General features: G+C 48.4%; 1 protein-coding gene and 1 pseudogene across 4 annotated transcripts in view; one reads left to right on the top strand and one right to left on the bottom strand.

The window, feature by feature from the left end:
* Positions 1-21,673, bottom strand: part of ACER1 (alkaline ceramidase 1) — a gene marked incomplete at its 5' end in the record, with an annotated part of 55,184 nt that overhangs the window by 16,887 nt on the left and 16,624 nt on the right. Inside the window, one exon of one of the 3 annotated variants that reach the window (XM_079771896.1) lies at positions 2,019-2,111. The exons of the other annotated variants lie outside the window; for them this stretch is intronic. Coding sequence (XP_079628022.1) covers positions 2,019-2,111 — 93 coding nt within the window. Of the gene's footprint in view, positions 1-2,018; positions 2,112-21,673 lie in introns of those variants that run through there. 3 annotated transcript variants of the gene reach the window in all.
* On the top strand, positions 10,908-12,387 carry LOC307100490 (high mobility group protein B1-like; annotated as a pseudogene). Its single transcript has one exon. The product of its transcript is annotated as a high mobility group protein B1-like (transcript).

The raw sequence follows: 21,673 nt of genomic DNA, 5'->3' as shown, positions 1-21,673 counted from the left end.
CTGGAGCTGCTTCCCAGCTACAGTGGTTGAGTTGAGTCATTTCTACAGAGATCACGTGGCCCCCAACGCCACAATTACCAACAAGCCAGCTTTACAACAGAAGTTTGCTCACCCCTGAACGGTATGATTTATTAGCTATAGTGACAGGTTTGAGCATCTCGGGTTTGGGGAAACCCTTTATAATAGAAATCAGTTCCTCCTGCCCTGCCCTTTCTGCCAGAGCCTTTTTTTTTTTTTTTTATCCTCACTCTAGGATATTTTTCCATTGATTTTTAGCGAGAATGGAAGAGAGAGGGAAAGACAGAGAGAAATATTGATGTGAGAGAAACACATCGATTGCTTGCCTCCTGCACGAGCCCCGACCAGTGCCTGGGCTGGGGAGGATCCTGCCACTGAGGTACGTGCCCTTGACCGGAATCAAACCTGGGACCCTTCCGTCTGCAGGCTTGTGCTCTAGCCACTGAGCCAAACCAGCTAGGGAGGGCCAGAGGCTTTTTGATAGAAGTAAAAAACCCAAGTGTGCTCCCACCAGGGAAAGGTGAGCACTGCTTTGTGAAACATCTGTTTCTGTTTGATAGGAATCTGGAAATGCCAGTCCTGGGTGATAATGGTGTAGAAACCTCCTGGGATATGTCATGAGCAGAACGCGTTTGAGACCTGCAGCCTCGGCGAGTACCCACGGGTTGCTCAATGTTCTGCATTTAGAGACGGGCTAAAGGAGGATGCCGTGAGGAGACGTTTGCACGAGAGCACGGCTAGACCCGGGCGCGGCCCACACCCAGCCAGCCCTCCCCGGTGCCTTCTGTGGCGGGGGCTCAACGGAGGACAGTCTGGGCTGCGGGGACTGCCAGGAAATGCAGAGAGGAGGGTTCTAGAAGCCCAAACCCTCCCCCCCTCTGCAGGGATCAGCACGGTCAGCCCCTCCCACTCTCCAGGTGAGGGTACTGAGTGCCAGAATGGGCAGAGTCTCTGACCAGGAGGAACAAGAACCCAGAAGACCCTGGAATCTCCAACTCCTGTCTCCCCGCCCTGAGAAGCAACGAGGTCAAAGCTAAGAGTCAGAGCAACGTGACCATCCTTGGACTGAGCTCCCTTCCCCCATCTGCTAAGAAGCTCTCCTGGACCCACCAAGTTCTGATCCGGGCTCTAAGGGCCAGGGTGGCCCTGGGTGTATCCTCAACCTCCCCGAAGGCCCGTTTCCTCGCCTGGAGAATGGGATTAACTCTCCATACGATATATGGTGCTGAACTCCCAGGTCCCCGTGGAGATTAAATGAGTCTGCCTGGCAGATGTTTAATACGACGCCTGGCACTCAGGAAGCACTCAATAAAGGCCATTGCATTGCTCACCATTCATTGACCACCTACTATGTGTTACCCACCATACCAGGAGCTCGAGGAAGGCAAGCAAGGATAGCACAGACGCACGTCTCCTTGGAGGCTCACATCTTTCAGGCGTTGGTCAAAAGCCATTGCCATGTAGGCACCCAAGATTTGGGGGCCCTTCCAGTGTGAGGCTGCCCACAACTGAGGGGTCTCCTGGGACCGGGGACTTCCAATGCTGAAACCAGGACAGTCCCCAGCAAACTAGGATGAGTTGGTCACCCTGGGCTGGGGATGCAGCTGAGAACAAAGCAGCCATAGTCACCTCCTGTAGGCATCCCTCCCTGACCCTCCCGTCCCTGCTGGCTTTGGGGGCCACCCCGGAAGCTGCCTGTGTGTCCCCCATGACTGTAGCATCACCCCGGGTTGTGAATGCCTGGAGTCACTCTTTTCTGGGTCATGGCTGCCTTTCCAAAGCCTACCACAGAGCCGGATGCCAAAGAGAGACAAGTCATGAATGAAAGCCAGTGCTCCCCGCCTGGCACAGGAGCAAACCGAGGCCCAGAGAGGCGAACCGCTCAGACAGGATTCCCCAGCGAGGACGTGGAGGCGCCAGGCTTTGAACCCCGGTCTGGTGAGACTCTGCCCGCCCCCCCACCACCCCCAGCCCAGGGCTGCTGCCCAGCTGGCCCTCACCGTGTTGTAGAACTCGGCCACCAGCTCCGAATGCTGGAAGTTGCTCTCGCACCAGTCCACCTCGGAGCTCTGGTAGGCGAAGATGCTGGGCATGGTGACGCGCGGCGCCCGCTGCCCGCTGGCTGTGTCTGGCAGAGAGGAGCCTGCGAGCCTAGTAGGGCTGGGCTCAGGTGAGGCGGGGAGAGGACAGCCTGGTGCTCCACAGCACGCTGGGAGGAAAAACCTGCTGAGCCGCTCCCCAGTTGCACCAGGGCGGCCTGGCAGTGCGGTGGCGGCTGCCCTGGGCATAAGCGGAGGGGCTGGCTCGGTCTGGGCAGGGAGGGAGTGGGTGGGACAGGAGGCCCCTCCTCGCCCACGAGGAATGAGAGTGGGGACTGCGTCAGAACAATCATTTAAAAGAATCATCATCATAATGAGCCCCTGAGATGAGTGCCTTTGCTAACCCCACTGTACAGAGAAGCAAACTGAGGCAGAGAGAGCAAAGTCACTCGTCGAGGGCACGCAAGGTGGGCACGCCGAGAGGTGAAAACAGGCTGGCTGAGTCCCCACACCAGGCTCTTAGCCATCAGGTTTTACTACCTCACACCATCAAAGCTCCATGCTGCCGTTTCCCAGATCAGAGGCAAATAGCAGCACGCCCCGCCAGGAGGCTCAGCCCAGCTCCCCTGCCGTACGTGGCCTTGCCCAATCATTTCTCCTACGGGAGCTCAGTTTTCCTGTCTGTGCCATCAGAGGTTGGGCTGGATTTTTTACATTTATATTTTTATTGATTTCAGAGAGGAGAGAGGGAGAGAGAGAAACACCAATGAGAATCATTGGTTGGCTGCCTCCTGCACACTCCACACTGGGGATCGTCGAGCCCGCAGGTGCCCTGACCTGGAATCAAACCATGACCTCCCGGTTCATAGTTCAACACTCAACCACTGAGCCACGCTGGCCAGGTTGAGGCTGGGCTATGTTGAAGCCACTTTTCTTGGGCAGTCAAGACCTCATATGCCTACAGTGTCACCAATTCCACCAGGGGCCACCTTCAAAACCCCAAGTCATCCTAGTTTGCTGGGGACTATCCTGGTTTCAGCACTGTAAGCCCCATGTCCCAGGAGACCCCTCCGTTCTGGGCATACCAGGTATGGGGGTCCCTGGTCCTGGCTTCCAAGGGCTGTGGAAAGCTATAGTTTTAGAGTCAGACAAGACCAGAGTTTGAATTCTGAGTTCTTAAGCTGTGTGACCTTGGGTAAGTGAATTCACCTCTCTGTGCCTCAGTTTGCTCGTCTGTAATATGGGAAGGATGGTGATAGACCCAACTATAACAAAGGCACACAGAACTAAAACAGGTTAAGGGCTTAGCTCACTGCCTGGCTTGGAGTGTGCCTCACACTCACAATAAATGGTAGTAAGTTTTCTTATTGTAGCTGGCTCTAAACTTTAAGGCAACCTCACAGAATACTAATAACAAGGGCACACTTTTACCAACTACTTACCAGGGCCAGGCTCTTTTCTAAGTGCTCAATATTCAGTATGATCTCATTTAATGTTCTTAGCAACTCTAAGACAGAGCTACAGTTATCTCCAGGTTACTAGGAGGAAACGGAAGCCCAGAGAAGTTAAGCAATTTAGCCAGGGTCACACAGCTGGAAAGTGAGAGTGTGTCGAGCGATTTCACCTCTCTGAGCCTCAGTTTCCTCACCTGTAATATGGGAATAATTATAGTAGCTCCTGCTATGAAGCTTTAATGAGCTGACACAGTGTTTCCCTAGGAAGATAATTTTTGGTGATGCGTGGACCGGCATTCAGAATCATTAAACTGTGTGACAAGTAGTCCACTCCCTTTTCAATTCTCAATAGTTTGAGGAGAGCGGCTCAGTTGGTACTAATACATGTTTATGTCTCTTAACACTTAATCCCTGTGTTAGATAAAAAGCCCTTCAGTAAGTAACAGTATCCTGCTGGAATCTTGAGACATCGTTTACATTGTACTTATTTTTAGATAAGCCTGTCTAGTGGCTGGCCATATCTACTTGCCATTCATGGCCCGGCTACAACGTTTCTTTTAAAAAATAGAGTCATGGCACCAAAAACAAAAACAAAGATTGATTTTGCCCAGCAAAATTTGTGCTAATTTATTACAGTAGCCATGAGAACTCACACACCCCTTGCTTGCCACACTCCATTCCTTGCCTTTTCCAGCTTCTAGAGGTTGCCTGCCTAGTGTGGCTCAGTGGTTGAGTGTTGACCTATGAACCCCAAGGTCACAGTTTGATTCCTTGTCAGGGCACATGCCCAGGTTTCAGGCTCGGTTCCCAGTAGGAGGCATGCAGGAGGCAGCCGATCAATGATTCTCTGTCATCATATGTTTCTCTCCCTCTCCCTTCCTCTCTGAAATCAATAAAAAAATTTTTTTTAATAAAAAATAGCCATAGCCGGTTTGGCTCAATGGATAGAGCATCAGCCTGTGAACTGAAGGGTCCCGGGTTCAATTCCGGTCAAGGGCACATGCGAGGGTTGTGTGCCCAATCCCCAGTGGGGGGTGTACAGGAGGCAGCCAATCAATTATTCTCTCTGATCATTGATCTTTCTCTCTCCCTCTCCCTTCCACTCTGAAATCAATAAAAATACATTTCTTAAAGCTATAAAAAATATATTGATTTAAGCTTTATAATTTGGGAGGCGGTTACACAAATCTATACATGCTTGCATGGTGATGCACACAAATGAATGTAAAAGCTGTTGAAATATGAGTAAAGTCTGTAGCTCATATAAATGTAAATTTTCTGATTTTGAAATTGTATAGTTACATGAGATGTACCATTGGAGGAAACTGAGTAGAGGGTGCACAGATCTTTCTGTATAATTTTGGCAACCGCTTGTGAGTGTAGTTATTCCAAAATAGTTTCTTGAAGTAACTGATTTAGATTTTTAATTGGCAGGTGAATATATCAACAAAATGTGGTATGTCCATATACTGGAATATTATTCACCCTTCCAAAGGAAGGAAATTCTGGTACCTGCTACAACATGGATAAACCTTGAGAACATTATGTTCAGTAAAATAAGCCAGTCACAAAAAGACAAATGCTATATGATTCCACTTAAGAGTCATCAGATTCATTGAGACAGAAAGTAGATGGTGGTGCCAGAAGCTGAGGAGTTAGTGTTCAGTTTCACTTTGGAAGATGAGAAAGTTCTGTGGATGGACGGTGGGGATGGTTGTACAACAGTGTGAACGTACTTAATGCCACTGAGCGGTAAATTTAAATATTATTACAATGACACATTTCATGTTGTGTATGTTTTATCACAATTTTGAAGAGCAATTGATTTGGGTTTTTAAAGGGAGTTTTAATTTTAAAAAATATCTTAGGTAAATAATAAGAGTTCAAGTGGGAGGTGGGTATAGGAAAATCCTGAGGGCGGTCTGTGAAGGTCAAAAACGTAGGCACTATTGAGGTTGTGCAAGCTGCAGGCTCGGCCCAGAGCTGGTGCTGAATGACAAGAGGCTAATGTTGTTGTTGTTGATGATGATGATGATGATATCTACAAAGTGCCAAATGCTTCCAAGTTCACACTGTGCCAGGTGCCCAGAGAGCCACCTTCTTGAGATCCTCTGGTGAAACGAGATATCAGTTTTGGAGATGAGAGAAGGTTCCCAGAACCTGAATTAAAAGCTCGACCTGACTCTGCATTCCCCAGAGCAATGACAACCCCACCCTTTAGCCACAGCCCTGGCCCCCAAGCCAGATGGGCCAGGAGAGCACACATTCACCCCCACCTCCACCCCCACCCAACTGGAAGCAGGGCGCCTGACTCATTCCCCTGGAAGGGGCCATGAGGAGATGGACCATTTGGCCTCTGAGGTCCTTTCCTACTCAAATCCAGGGCAGGGCACAACTGCAGGATCTGGCTCTTCTGGACCTCTGTATAGAAGGAAGCAAGGTAGTGACAGGTGCCCACGCCCAGCCCAGCCTGCAGAGTTTGGGAAATCGCCCTGCTTGGAGCTGACTAGGGAAGTAGGACAGCCAAACAGGTGTGTGGGTGCTGAGATGATGGGGAAGAAAGGAGGTGAGAGAGCAGGTGTGCAGAGCCAGAGCCAGGGAGGAGGGGTGTGTGAGTTCTCATGGCTACTGTAACACATTAGCACAAACAGTGGCTTAAATCAACACACATTTATTATCTTACAGTTCTGGGGGTCAGGAGTTCGAAATTAGTATTATGGGGCTAAAATCAAGGTGTCAACGGGCTGCTTCCTGCTGGAGGCTCCAGGGGAGAATCCATTGCTTGCCTTTTCCAGCTTCTAGAGGTTGCCTGCCTTCTTTGGCTCAGGCCCCTTTCTCCATCCCCATAGTTCATAGTCTCCCAATTTTCCTCTGATGTTGACCCTAGTCTGCAAAATGCTAGCGACTGGATATTTGGGTGAAAGATATATAGAATTTTGTTGTATTCTTCTTGCAACTTTTCTGTTGCAATTAAAATATTTCAAAATGAAAAGTTTAAAAAAAATGTTGGCTAATAAAAAGTGTTGGTAAGTGCCCTAGCTGGTTTGGCTCAGTGGATAGAACATCGGCCTGCAAAGAGTCCCAGGTTCAATTCTGGTCAATGGCGCATACCTCGGTTGCAGGCTCCTCCCCAGCCCAGGCCCTGGTCTTGGGTGCATGCAGGAGGCAACCAATTGATGTTTTTTTCTCTCACATCAATATTTCTCTCTGTCTCTCCCTCTCCCTTCCACTCTGTCTAAAAATCAATGGAAAAATATCCTCGGGTGAGGGTTAAAAAAATAAAAAAAAGTGTTGGTGAGGATGAGAAACAAGGAAACTTCCATCCCTTACTGGTGGAAATGTGAAATAGTCAAGGGAGAGAATTTTGGAAAACAATTTACACTAGCTGGTGTATTATTGGGCAGGGTAGATTGATTGCTAGAATAGGAAAACAGCACATCTAAGCATCTTAAGAGTAAAAGATTATTTCTCACATAAGCAAAGTCCATTGGATGTGTGCGTCTACCCTGGAAGGCTCTCTGTCAAGTGGTCCAGGCTCCTTCCATCCTGTGATGCCTCCAATCTGAACATGTAACCCTCACCCCCAATTTGTGGCTTCTACCACCAACATGAAACTTCCTAGGAAAGAAGAGGTATGGCACACAGCATCCTTAACCATCTCAGTCCAGAAGGACCCGCCTTCCTTCGGTGTACTTTCTATTGGTCAAAAAGAGTCACATGACCCCAACTTAGATGCAAGGGTAGCTGGGAAATGTAGTCTCTGGATGAGTAACTGCTCCTCAGCTGTACCCTACAGAAAGGAAGCCAGAATCATTGTGACAAAGTGGGTTGCCTCTGCCACATCCAGGAAAGTTGCAAATGACCATGTCCTGCATTGGGAACTCTCCTCCCAGATTTACATCCCCCTGAGAAACTCTCACAGGTGGACCCAGGATTCATGTACAAGATTATTCAGAACAGCCTTGCTAGTCATAGCAAAACCCTGGAGTTGCCTTGAATATACCTGAGTTGTAGATTTGATAAATGGTGATGTATTCATTCAATGGAATGCGTGTAAATAAACGGACAGTGGGAACACACAATAACGTGAATGACTCTCAACAGGATAATGCTGGACCAAAAAAGAAAAGAAGAGACGTCACAAAACAGTGTGTTTGTTTATAGGATGATTTAAAAAAAGAAAAAAACCACCAGGCTACATTTAACAAATGGTATTTAGGCAGGGCTGATACTCAGCAGTCACACACCTGTATGAATGCATCAGTTATTGAAATACAGCAACACGGGTTGGTAACTAGCTGCTGCTACAAACCTCCCCCACCCAGTGTGATTCCTGGCCACCCTGGCTTGTCCCTGTGATGTCACAGATTTCACAATCCAGCAGCTAAAGAGTCAGGATCTGGTAAATACTTTTTATATTGCCTTTGGTTTAGGGAGGCACGCATATGTGTGTGTGTGTGGGGGGGGGTGCTTTAAAAAAAGGGTGGAGGGGTGGGTGGAGTTGGAAGAGGGCACAGGGTGGAGGGGTGGGTGGAGTTGGAAGAGGGCACAGAGGGGATAAATGATGATGGCGAAAGTAAAATAAAATGTTTTAAAGAAAGAAAAGGAGTGCTGAACACCAAATCCAGAAGGGTGGTCCTCCCAGTGGGAGGCCCAGGGGAGAGGGCGCACTTTAAAAGAGTCCCCGGGGAGCTTTCGCTTTCATCAGGGTCAGTGTGCTTCCTTCCTGTTTGCCTCCGATGCAGGGAGAGCAGAGGGAGATGTCATTAACCCCCTGAGGAGCCCCCTCAGAGATGTGGGAATTGCTTCTGCTTCAGCCACATCCCCAAGTGGCCTCAGAGTTTCAAGAAATCCATTGCAATTGCCTCCCAACGAGCTTGACTCAGTCATTTGGAGAAACTGTTATCAAATAAAGTGCAGGGTACCCAGTACAATTTGAATTTCATGTGAGATAAACAATGAATAATTTTCAGCATAAGTGTGTCCTAAATATTACACAGAATCAACTTACACCAATTTTTTTAAAAATATATTTTTATTGATTTCAGAGAGGAAGGGAGAGGAAGAGAGAGATAGAAGCATCAATGATGAGAGAGAATCATTGATTGGCTGCATCCTGCACGCCCCCTATTGGGGATCGAGCCCACAACCCTGGGCATATGCCCTTGACTGGAATCGAACCCGGGACCCTTTGGTCCACAGGCCGACGCTCTATCCACTGAGCCAAACCAGCTAGGGCAACTTACACCATTTTTTTTTTTTTTTGCTCATGTATCTAAATGAAAATGGGCATCCTGCATTTTTATTTGCTCAATCTGGCAACCCTAACTCAGAAGCATCTCCTCACCAGAACCCCTGCCCCGTTCCTATCTCCAGTCAGAGAGTTCTGTAATGTGGATCTTTCAGTGCCTCCTCTTCTGAAACCCAATAACTCCCAATGGTTATTCTGAGGTTAATCTTCTTTGTTTGTCAATCCTCACATGAGGATATTTTTTCCATTGATTTTTAGAGAGAGAGGAAGGGATGGGGAGAGACTGAAAAAGAGAGAAACATCGATGGGAGAGAGAGACATCTATTGGTTGCACCAGCCCTGACCCGGGCAGAGATTGAGCTTGCAACTGGGGCACATGCCCTTGACCAGAATCGAACCTGAGACTCTTCAGTCTTCGGGCCAAGGCTCTAATCTCAAAGCCAAACCAGCTAGGGCCTGAGGTTAACCTTTTGTTGCACTCCTGGGCAAGGGTGAGCATTTGGGAGACATATTGCCAGCTGGAATTTCTGCCAGATTTTAGAGTTCAAGGGATTTAGTCTTGTAAATCTAACCCGGAAGTCCAACATTTGTTTCAGTGTCCCAATTGAGCTCACTGTGGCCCAAAAGGAGAGATTGCCTGTTCCTTCCCAGCCCCCCTTTCTTTATATATGCTTTTTTTTTTTTAAGAGAGGAAGGGAAAGGATTAGAGAAATAGAAGCATCAATGATGAGAGAGAATCACTGATCAGCTGCCTCCTGCACGCCCCACGTTGCAGATAGAGCCTGCAACCCGGGCACGTGCCCTGACCTGAAATCAAACTGTGACCTCCGGGTTCATAGGTCAACACTCAACCACTGAGCCACGCCAGCCTGGCTCCCCAGCCCCCCTTTCAAAGTGGGTTATGGGTTGTGTTTTGTCCCCCCAAAAAAGATGGGAGTCCTAACTCGAAGGATCTTGTAATGTAACCTTGTTTAGAAATAAGGTCTTTGAAGAGGTGATCAAGTTAAGATGAGATCATCAGGGTGAGCCCTAATCCACATGGCTGATGTCCTTAGAAAGGAGGAAATTTGGACAGCGACATGAGCAGAGGGAAGACGTGTGAAGACACAGGATTAAAGTGATGTATCCACAAGCCAAACAAACACCAAGGATTGCTAGGAAACCACAAGAAGTTGGGGGGGGGGGTAGGGTGGAGGCAGGAAGAATGCTCCCCTGCAGGTTCCAGATGGAGTGTGGCCTGGGGAGACTTTGATCTTGGATGTCCAGCCTCCAGAACCCAGAAACAAACCTCTGCTTTTTAAGCCCCCGGGTCTGTGGTACTTTATTACAGCAGCCCCAGGAAACTCATACAGATTTTGCTTTCTCCCTCTGGAAACTGATTTGGTGGATTAGACAGTGTTGCCCAGAGCATGGAATAGTACAAAGTAAAAGCTCCCAGTAGGATGACCAACTAGGATTTTCCCAGTTTTCGCTCTGACAACCCCACGTGCTAGGAAAAGTCCCAGGGGTGCTGGGAGGATTGCTCATCCTAGTTCCTGGAATGATTTGAGGTGCTGTCTGGACACAGCCTCAAATAACCTTGACTGTCCTGGTGAGAACGGTTTCCCTTTCCCATTGTTCCATTCTTCTAATGATGTCCAGGAGAAAGGCTCCATTTGAGGATACATGTCTCTAACACCTCACTACCACTTGCTAATTTTCACTTTCAAAAAGTTGAGGTTCAAAGTCTGGGCCAAGGAAAACAGTATGGTGGTTCCTCAAAGAGGTAAACATAGAGTTACCCTGTGAAGCTCTAACCAGTTTGGCTCAGTGGATAGAACGTCGGCCTGCGGACTGAAAGGTCCCAGGTTCGATTCCGGTCAAGGGCATGTACTTGGGTTGCGGGCACATCCCCAGTAGGACGTGTGCAGGAGGCAGCTGATTGGTATTTCTCTCTCATCGATGTTTCTAACTCTCTATCCCTCTCCCTTCCTCTCTGTAAAATGTTAATAAAATATATTTTTTTTAAAAAAAGGACAAATACTGTGTGATTCCACTTATATGAGGTCCCTAGAGAAGTCAAATTTAGACAGAAAGTAGATGGTGGGTGCCAGGGCCTGCGGGAGGGGAGGGGGGGCTAGTATTTAAAGGGGACAGAGTTTCAGTTTGGGAAGGTAAGAAAGTTCTGAACACAGATGGTGGTGATTGTTGTATGACACTGTGAATGTATTTAATGCCACTGAACTATACACTTAAAATTGGTTAAAATGGTAAAATTCATGTTATGTTTATTTTACTGCAATAAAAAAAGGAGGAAATGATAAACGGTGTCAAAAGTTGCTAATGGAATGTTACAGAGCGGAGAGAGTGAGGAGGCTGCGTCTGGCTCCTGCTCTCACAGCCATTGCAGTACATCGAGCTCCATAGAGACAGAGCAGGGGCAAGTGCGAGTTGGCTGGGCACTGGGTGACTGTGCACTCGCTGAGGGAAAGTAATTAAACATGGGCAAAGGAGATCCTAAGAAGCCGAGAGGCAAAATGTCATCGTATGCTTTCTTTGTGCAAACTTGCCGGGAGGAACACAAGAAGCAGCACCCAGATGCTTCAGTCAGCTTCTCAGAGTTTTCTAAGAAGTGCTCAGAGAGGTGGAAGACCATGTCTGCTAAGGAGAAAGGAAAATTTGAAGACATGGCAAAGGCGGACAAGGCCCATTATGAGAAAGAAATGAAAACTTATATTCCACCTAAAGGGGAAACAAAAAAGAAATTCAAGGATCCCAATGCACCCAAGGCCTTTTTCTTGTTTTGTTCTGAGTATCGCCCAAAAATCAAAGGAGAGCATCCTGGCCTATCCATTGGTGACATTTCAAAGAAGCTGGGAGTGATATGGAATAACACTGCTGCAGATGACAAGCAGCCTTATGAAAAGAAGGCGGCTAAGCTGAAGGAGAAATATGAAAAGGATATTGCTGCCTACCGAGCTAAAGGAAAGCCTGCTGCTGCCAAAAAGGGAGTTGTCAAGGCTGAAAAAAAGCAAGAAAAAGAAGGAAGAGAAAGAAGACGAGGAAGATGATGAGGAAGAAGAGGAGGAGGAAGATGAAGAAGATGATGAAGAAGAAGATGATGATGATGAATAAGTTGATTCTAGCACAGTTTTTTTCTTGTCTATAAAGCATTTAACCCCCCTGTATACAACTCACTCCTTTTAAAGAAAAAAATTGAAGTGTAAGCCTGTGTAAGATTTGTTTTTAAACTGTACAGTGTCTTTTTTTGTATAGTTAACACACTACCGAATGTGTCTTTAGATAGCCCTGACCTGGTGGTATTTTCAATAGCCACTAACCTTGCTTGGTACAGTATGGGGGTTGTAAATTGGCATGGAAATTTAAAGCAGGTTCTTGTTGGTGCACAGCACAAATTAGTTATATATGGGGATGGTAGTTTTTTCATCTTCAGTTGTCTCTGATGCAGCTTATACAAAATAATTGTTGTTCTGTTAACTGAATACCACTCTGTAATTGCAAAAAAAAGTTGCAGCTGTTTTGTTGACATTCTGAATGCTTCTAAGTAAATACAATTTTTTTTTTATTTAAAAAAAAAGTTGCTAATGGGACTAACAACATAAGGAACAGACAATTGACCATTGAATTTGTTGCAATTTTAGGTCACTGATTCAAGATCTTCCTTCTGTTTTAATATATGCATTTACAGCTATCAATTTCCCTCTAAGAACTGCTTTAGTTGCATCCAACACATTTTTTTTTAAATTTCTTTATTGATTAAGGTGTCACATATTTGTCCTCATCCCCCCATTCCCATCCCACACCCCTCCCCATGGATGCCCCAACCCCCTGTTGAACTTAACCATTGGTTAGGCTCTTATGCATGCACACAAGACCTTTGGTTGATCTCTCCCTTTTCCCCCCACCCTCCCCTATCCTCCCTCTGAGGCCCGATAGTCCGATCGGTGCCTCCTTGTTTCTGGTTCTGTTCTTGTTCATCAGTCCATGTTGTTCGTCATTTCCCCTAGATGAGCGAAATCATGTGTCACTAGAGATATACTTATAAGAATTGAATGTGCGACGAGCAATAATAGTTATGCTGACAGGCAAATGAATCAGTCTGTAGTGAGTTTCTTTCTGGACCAACAGTTCTTTTGAGACCCAATATCAATGTCCACCAGTTCCTTATGAGTACATGTCGGCACTGACCCCTCAGCTCTGGATGGTGGACAAATGGTGGTAATGCAGGTCCGACTCCCTCTGGTTTGGTCTCGGCTGGACCCAGGGGCACGGCTTCACCCGGATCCAGGGGCCCACGGCCTCACCCGGAGCCGGGGCCAGGCTCACCCGGATCCAGGGGCCCGCGGCCTCACCCGGAGCCGGGGCCAGGCTCACCCGGGTCCAGGGGCCCGCGTCCTCACCCGGACCCGGGGCCAGGCTCACCCGGGTCCAGGGGCCCGCGGCCTCACCCGGACCCGGGGCCAGGCTCTCCCGGGTCCAGGGGCCCGCGGCCTCACCCGGACCCGGGGCCCAGGCTCTCCCGGATCCAGGGGCCCGCGGCCTCACCCGGACCCGGGGCCAGGCTCTCCCGGATCCAGGGGCCCGCGGCCTCACCCGTACCCGGGGGCCAGGCTCACCCGGATCCAGGGGCCCGCGGCCTCACCCGGACCCGGGGCCAGGCTCACCCGGATCCAGGGGCCCGCGGCCTCACCCGGACCCGGGGCCAGGCTCACCCGGGTCCAGGGGCCCGCGGCCTCACCCGGACCCGGGACCCAGGCTCACCCGGGTCCAGGGGCCCGCGGCCTCACCCGGACCCGGGACCCAGGCTCACCCGGATCCAGGGGCCCGCGGCCTCACCCGGACCCGGGGCCAGGCTCACCCGGATCCAGGGGTCCACGGCCTCACCCGGACCCGGGACCCAGACTCACCCTGACCCAGGGGCGCGCAGCTTCACCCGGATCCGGGACCCAGCGGGGTTTCGTCTTCTTGATCCCATTTCCTGTTGGTCAATTCCATCTCAGTAATTCCTTCGGCCATTTTCTCAGAGCTCCAGGGCAGCCGCCGCAGAACTCGTTGGGCGGCGGGCTCGGCGAAGCTCCGGTGTGCTCGGTGCGCGGCAGCGGGCTGGTCCGGGGTGGCTGCATCGGCCCTTGGGTCTGCAGCGGTGGCCAGTCACCGAGCGTGCGCACCTGGCCGCTTCCGGGGCGTTGAGATTCTTGAAGGACTCGGAGGTCAGCAAGCGCGGAGTCTCCCACCCCATGTCTCCCAGGGGCTCGTCTGTCCGTGCTCGGCAGCGAGTGGGGCCTTCCCCTCAGCCGGAGACCGCTGGGGGAACTGCGCCGAGCACTTTCCAGGCCGCCACTGTGTCGTCTGAGCCGTAGTTCTTAAAGTGTGATCTTTGGGTCACCGGCATCAGCATCATCCCGAGTACCCCTCTCTTTTATTCTAGTTGTAGAGCATCCGCTCAGTCAGCCCTCCGGTGGTTCCGGACGGTGTCCGCTCTGCTCTCCCGTCGCAGACTCAAAATTGTTGTGGTAGGCAGCAATCAGGCTTCTGCCCTATGCCTCCATCCTGGTCTTCCTTTGTATAGTTAAGTCTTGATTGTTGTTGGTGTCGCTGGGAGGAATTGTCCTCCAGGCCAATTGGCAGTGCAGATCCTCTGTGTCTATAAAGGAAGAGTTGCTGTGTAGGAGACAGATTTATGGGCCGGGTCTTGGTGCAACAAGGCTTTGGCGCTCACCGAGTCTGCCTCTGGAATGTGTCCTTTATGCGAGTGGTTGAAATCTGGTGTCATCTCACACCGACCACTAGATGCCCTCGTTTCTGGGTCTCCAATGGTGTGCAGGTCAGCTACTACCTGAGACCACTCAGCAGGACTTACGGCAAAAACTGCAGTTTCCTCCTCCTGTCTGAGCGTCCCTAGAGCAGTCCGACTAGAACCGCAGTTTATCTGGTCAAGCTGCCATAGGGCAGGCCACCCACATGCAAAAGCCGTTGCTCGGAGCCCAGGTGTGCCTGCAAGACGTGCGGGGCGGACCTGCAAAACAAGCGGGGCGGGTCCCAGGGCGGGGCGAGTCTCAGGGCGGGGCGGGGCCTCGGGGCGCCACCCGGCCATGGCGAGGCGAACCGCACTGGCTGCAAGTCTGCTTTTTCAGCTTTCCACGTCTCCAAGCCCCCTCATTCCGCACTCCAGCGCAGCAAACACTGATTGCTGGGCGCTCCTCCGCAAGGAAGTCACTCACACTCTCCGATCCAAAGGCCGAGAGTCCAGCCTCTCCCCGCAGGTGTCTGGGGAGCTAATCTCCCCTAGGGTTGGAACAAAAGCCACAAGTCCCTTCCCCCGACCCACGCGCCTCCGCACCTCAGCTCCTCCCGAGTTCGCTCTTTCCTCTTCTCTCTTAGCTGTAAATCCACCATTCAGCCAGCTCTCCTGTGGTTCTGGGTGGCAGACGCTCTGTGCGCGGCGAAGTTCCTTTGTTTAACTTTGAAATTGCTGTGCGCGAAGTTCCTTTGTTTGACTCTGCTGCCTTCTTGGTTCTCCTCTCTCAAAATGGCTAGAGGACTTGAGTGTAAGACAGGAAGTCTTAAGAATCCTCTAAGTCGGTGTTGGCGGTCTCCGGGGCCCCGAGGATCTCAGTGGGGAGCTGGGCCAGGTGGGTGATGCGGGTGGGCCCGTCTCGCAGAAAGATGGTCTCTTCCTTCACCGAGAGCCGCTGCGCCGAGTCCGCGGCCGCTGCCACAGCAGCTGCCGCGGCGCCCACGAGCTCATGGCCCCGGCTGCGGTGCTGGCTGAGAGGAGCAGCCGCTCGGCCTGGGGAGACGCGAGCAGGAGTCGCCGCGCTCACCAGTCCATCTTTTAGTTGTTTTTCCGAAACTGCCATGCGAGGCAACAGATCAGCCGTTCACCTCCGCCGCCATCTTGGCTTCCGCATCCAACACATTTTGATGCTGTGTCTTCATTTCATTCATCTGAAAGTATTTTCTAATTTCCCTCGTGTGACCACTGGATTTGGGCCATCTGGAAGTCACTAGGGACCTTGACAGATGTCTCAGTGGAGTTGTAGGGAGAAAGCCTGATGAGAGTGGGTTGAAGAGACAGTGAAAAGGGAAGGAGTGGAAACTAAGAAGAGAAACAATTCTTAAAAGAGCTTTTTTATGTAAACGAGAATAAAGAGATGAGTGATAATTGCAGGACAGTGTGAAATCACTAACTTTTTTTTTAAGATGGAAAAAATTATCATGTTTATAAGCTAATGAGAATAATCAAGAAGAGAGTAAACATCTGATGTGGTAAGAGAATGCATAGACTTAACAGAGTGATGACCTGGAGTGGAATGGAATCCAGGGAGGTGGAGAGTTGGCCTTGGCTGGGAGCATGACACTCTGCTATAATAACAAGAAAGAAGGCAATGTTGATGGCCCAGATACAGGGAGATGTGTAGATGTGGTGGGATGCTGTTGACATTCTCTTCTGTGGTTATGTTTGCTCAGAAGATAGCAGGCAAGGTCAGAGCTGAGAGTTAGGAGGAGGAGGGAGGCTTGAGTGGAGAAGGAAAAGTAGGACGTAACCTTATGAGAGAGTGTATGAGTGAAGGGCCAGTGGGTGTAGCAGGTTTGAGAAGCAGTAGATAAGTTGTCAAGAATCTCAAGGGAGCCTGGCCGGTGTTGCTCAGTGGTTAAGCGTCGAACTATGAACCAGGAGGTCATGGTTCAATTCCTGGTCAGGGCATATGCCCAGGTTGTGGAGTCAATCCCCAGTAGGAGATGTGCAGGAGGTAGGCGGTCAATGAGTCTCATCATTGATGTTTCCATATTTCTCCCCCTCTCTCTTCCTCTCTGAAATCAATTAAAAAAAATGTTTTTAAGGAATCTCAAGGGAAATCAGTTGGCATGACTGTGTATCAGGTTGCCCAGGGGCAGGTGAAGAGGAGGGATGGCTTCAACCAAGATAGGTTTGGCCAGGTAAATGTGACAAATGAAGAGGCAGATGAAGGAGTTAAGAATATAGTATGTCAAGGAGTTATTATAATGACAGACCATGGCTCTAAACCAAGTGAGAGGACAGAGGAAAAGGGGGAAAGATCCATGGATTACAGGTTCTGGCAGAGCTGTTTGCGCAGGAATACCAAATGGCATGAGGTGGAAAGAAAAGAAATGTAGGTCAATGAGTAGGGTATTTGAGAATATTGAAAGGGATGACGTTTTTGAAAATGACAAAGTCTAAAATAAGAACATGAAAGCTGGGGGCAAGATCTTTGAGAGAGAAGAGCTAAAGGAATTGAGAGCCACATTTCTACAAGGATCATCAAGCTCAGTGGTTCTCAACCAAGGGCAATGCTGCCCCCCAGGGGACACTTTGTAATGTCCGGGGACATTTTTTATTCTCACAACTTGGGGATGGGAATGATACTGGCACTGAATGGGTAGAGACCAGAGATGCTGCTCAACTTCCTACAATGCACAGGACAGACCCCCACAAGCAAGAATGATCTGGCCCCAAATGTCAATAGTGCCAGGACTAGGAAACCCTGGTCTCTATGGATACTGAACTCACTAAGAATTATGACCAGAGAAGTTTTCAAGAAAAGAAAAATGAACCAGGAGGCAAAGTAGTAAAGAACTGAGACAGCCTGAACTGAGGTTGATAAAGGAAGCAGAGAGTATTATCTGATAACCTAGATCAAAGCTGCAGCGTTTTAGAGCAAGGACACCTGCCTCACCCCAGGAGGCACAAGAGTGTGAGGAGTTAGGAGGAAAAATAGCCACAACCTAAGAGCTTAAAGTCTCAGGGGAGAGCCAGGCTTCTTGTGGGGAGAGAAGGTAAAGAGGAAGTTCTGAGAAGAAATTGAGAATATATGGAATTTTGCTTAGGAAGGACTGTGACTTCCTGAGGGCACAGCTGAAGTATTTCAAGATTTGAGGAGGCTCATTAAAAGGTAGAAAGGCACACCATTTACTGGAAGAAGATATCCGCAATACATAGATCTGACAAAGGACTTATTGCCAGAATATATAAAGAACATGTACAGGTTGCCCTGACCGGTTTGGCTCAGTGGATAGAGCATTGGCCTGCGGGATGAAGGGTCCCAGGTTCAATTTCGGTCAAGGGCATGTACCTTGGTTGCAGGCACATCCCCAGTAGGGGGTGTGCAGGAGGCAGCTGATCAATGTTTCTCTCTCACTGATGTTTCTAACTCTCTATCCCTCTCCCTTCCTCTCTGTAAAAAAATTAATAAAATATATTTAAAAAAAAAAGAACACGTACAGGTCAAAAAGAAGAAGACAAACAAAATGGCAATGGGTTTAGAAGAGACACTTGGCCAAAGAAGATACAGAGATGGCCAACAGGCACATGAAAGATACTTAAAATCATTAGTCATTGGGAAAATAAACATTAAACCACAATGAGATACCACTACACACCCACTGGAAGAACGAAGATTTTAAAACAACAACCTGTCTGTACAAAGTGATGCTGAGAATGTGGAGCGACTGGACCTCTCAGACACTGCTGGCAGTTTCTTCCAAAGTAAAATATGCATCTTCTATATGGTCCAGCCAATCAGCATCTGGTATTTATCCAAGAGAAGCAAACATGTACACTCTCATGTACTGCTTTGTTGATAACAACCCCAAACTGGAAACAACCCAAATGCCCATCAACTGGTGAATGGATAACCCTGGCACATCCATACACTGGAATATTATTCAGCAATGAGGAGGAACAAATCAAAGAATATACACACAACACAGGTGAATCTCAAAAACATTATGCTGAACGAAAGAAGCTAGTCATGTCATGCCCTGACCGGTTTGGCACAGTGGATAGAGCGTAGGCTTGCAGGCTGAATGGTCCCAGGTTTGATTCCAGTCAAGGGCATATACCTTGGTTGCAGGCACATCCTCGGGGGGGGGGGGGTGCAGGAGGCAGCTGATCGATGTTTCTCTCTCATTGATGTTTCTAACTCTCTATCCCTCTCCCTTCCTCTTTGTAAAAAATCAATAAACTATATTTTTAAAAAAATAAAAAGAAGCTAGTCACAGCCCGCCAGTGATGCTCAGTGGTTGAGCGACGTCCTATGAACCAAGAGGTCACGGTTCTATTCCCGGTCGGTCAGGGCACATGTCCAAATTGCTGGGCACAATGTGTGTGTGTGGGGGGGGGGAGAGTGTGCAGGAGGCAGCCGACCAATGATTTTTTCTCATCATTGATGTTTCTATTTCTCTCTCCCTCTCCCTTCCTCAAGAAAGAAAGAAGAAAGGAAGGAAGGAAGGAAGGAAGGAAGGAAGGAAGGAAGGAAGGAAGGAAGGAAGGAAGGAAGGAAGGGAAAGAAAGAAGGAAAGATGTATGATTCCATTTATACAAAATTCTAGTAAAGGGAAATCAATCTAAGGTAATAGAAATCAGATAAATGGTTGCTTGTGGATGAGGATGGGATGGGGACTGACTACAAAGGGACCCAAGAGATCTTTTGGAGTGACATACATGTTCTCTATCTTGATTGGGGAAGTGGTTACATGGATTTGCCAAAGCTCATTAAATTGTACACTTAAAATGGTTACATTTTATTATATGAATGCCGACTTCAATATACTTGACTTTAAAACAAGTTGGGCCCTGGTTGGTTTGTCTCAGTGGTGAGAGCATCAGCCCGAGGACTGAAGAAGGGTCCCGGGTTCGATTCTTGTTAAGAGCATGTACCTCGGTTGCAGAGTCCATCCCTGGGCACGTGTGGGAGGCAACTAATAGATGTTTCTCTCTGTGTGTCTCTCCTCCTCCCTTCCACTCTGAAAATCAATGGAAAAAATAGCCTCCAGTGAGGATTAAACATACACAGACACAAACACACACACACACACAAAAAAAAACAACAACCCCAAGTTGGACAAAGAAGGAAGAGGGGGGAAATACAGAGGTATACAGAGTTGTGGGGTTTTGATGATGAAGTCCTGGACTCCTTGTGAAATTGGCAGAAATGGGCTGGGGGTCCAATGGGCTTAGGTGATGGTTCCACAGATGGTTGTGTAGCTGGTGTATACAGATGAATGGTTAAAGTTTAGAAAGCCTCATGGTTTCCCAACACTTTTTATTGTGTCCCTTCCCTGAACACTGAATTGTAAGAGGTTTGGTCTACCAGACAGACTGCATTTTTTGAGCATGTGCACACATGTATGTCCTTGTGTGTGTGTGTGTGTGTGTGTGTGTGTGTGTGTGTGTAGGGGGTGAAGTGACAGAGAGAGACTTTTATGAAGCATCCAATCACTTGCCCGGAAGAGAATTCTCCACATTCGTTTGGCAGGTGAGAAAACTGCAGCTATGAGAGGTTTGGATCTTCACCCAACGTGCCAGGGACTAAGAGATGGGGTTGAGATTGAACCCAGGACTCTCTCTCTCCCTTACTTTATCACCCCTTAACTATTCATAATTATCACTAAATAATAACTTAATACTTTCCAATTTAAAGATTTAAATCATCTTTATTCCTATGATAAACACGAGACATGTTCAATGTCCATCAACATATGAATGGATAAACAAAATGCAATAGCCCTAGTCAGTTTGGCTCAGTGGATAGAGCATTGGCCTGCAGACCAAAGGGTCCCAGGTTCAATTCCAGTCAAGAGCATGTACCTTGGTTGCAGGCTCCTCCCCGGCCAGGGCCCTGGTCGGGGCACCTGCAGGAGGCAACCAATCGGCGTGTTTCTCTCACATCGATGTTTCTCTCAGTTTTTCACTCTCTCTTCCACTCTCGCTAAAAATCAATGGAAAAATATCCTCGGGTGAGGATTAACCAAACAAACAAACAAAATGTGATCTATCCAAACACTGGAATATCACTCAGCCACAGAAAGGAGCGAAGCACTAACACTCATTACAGCGGATGGACCTTGAACACACAGTGCTCAGTGAGAGAAGCCAGACACAAAAGGCCCCATGTTATATGATAACACTTACATGAAATATCCAGAAAAGGTAAATCCATAGAGACAGGAAGTGGATTCGTGGTTTCCAGGGGCTGGGGCTGGGGATGGGGAGTGACTGCTAATGGGACAGTTTCCTTTTGGGGGGATGAAAATGTTTCAGAACTGAATAGAGGTGGTGTTCATACAACACTGGGAATGTACTAAATGCCACTGAATTGTACACTTCAAAATGGTTAATTTTGTTATGTGAATTTCACTTCAAATTTTTAAAAAGCAAGATGTGCTTATGATGTCACGCGCACACACACACACAAAAAGCCCCCCCAAAATAAAAAATGTTCATATCCCAGACTCTTAGTATCTAGGGGTGTACACTCCCAACCCATATATATATTTGCAATAATGAGACTGTGGTGCCAACATTGTCTTATCGCCTGCTTGCTTTTCCCCCTAGAAATTACAGGAAGGAAACCAAAATGGCGTATTGACTGAGAAGGGGCATGAAGGAACTTTCTAGATCTTAGACAGGGTGTTGGTTACATAAAAAGTTCATTGAGCTATACAGTTGAGATGTGTACACTTTACTGACTGTACGTTATATTCCATTATTTTTTAAATTACACCATGGGACTCCTTATACATCAATGAAAATGAATGCACAGTGTCAATTTTACTGCTGACTCCCCCCCCCCTCCACTTATATGCTGTTCCCCCCTCCCCACTAAAATGCTCCTCAACATTGGATGCTTCTGAAACTGATGGCTGATCTCAGCAGCTTGTGCCCCTGCTTGATTCATTCTCTTCCTTCAACCTGTGACTAACCCCTGCCTCTCCTGACTCCTCTCCTGCTTCTTTGACTGGCCCTTCTAGGTCTCCTTTTCTCTCACCCCATCCCGGGGTGGGGTAAGGGAGGGAGATCTCATCGCTTCTGTGCTCCCTGAGAGCCAGGATTACACAACCACCAGCTTCCCAAAAATCTCCACTTGGATATTCACAGGCTGCTGAAA

This window comes from Cnephaeus nilssonii (genome assembly GCF_951640355.1).
Source record: "Cnephaeus nilssonii genome assembly, chromosome: 5".
Taxonomy (NCBI): Eukaryota; Metazoa; Chordata; class Mammalia; order Chiroptera; family Vespertilionidae; genus Cnephaeus; species Cnephaeus nilssonii.
Note: the sequence above shows the minus strand (reverse complement) of the source record. Positions and strands in the feature narration are given on the sequence as shown.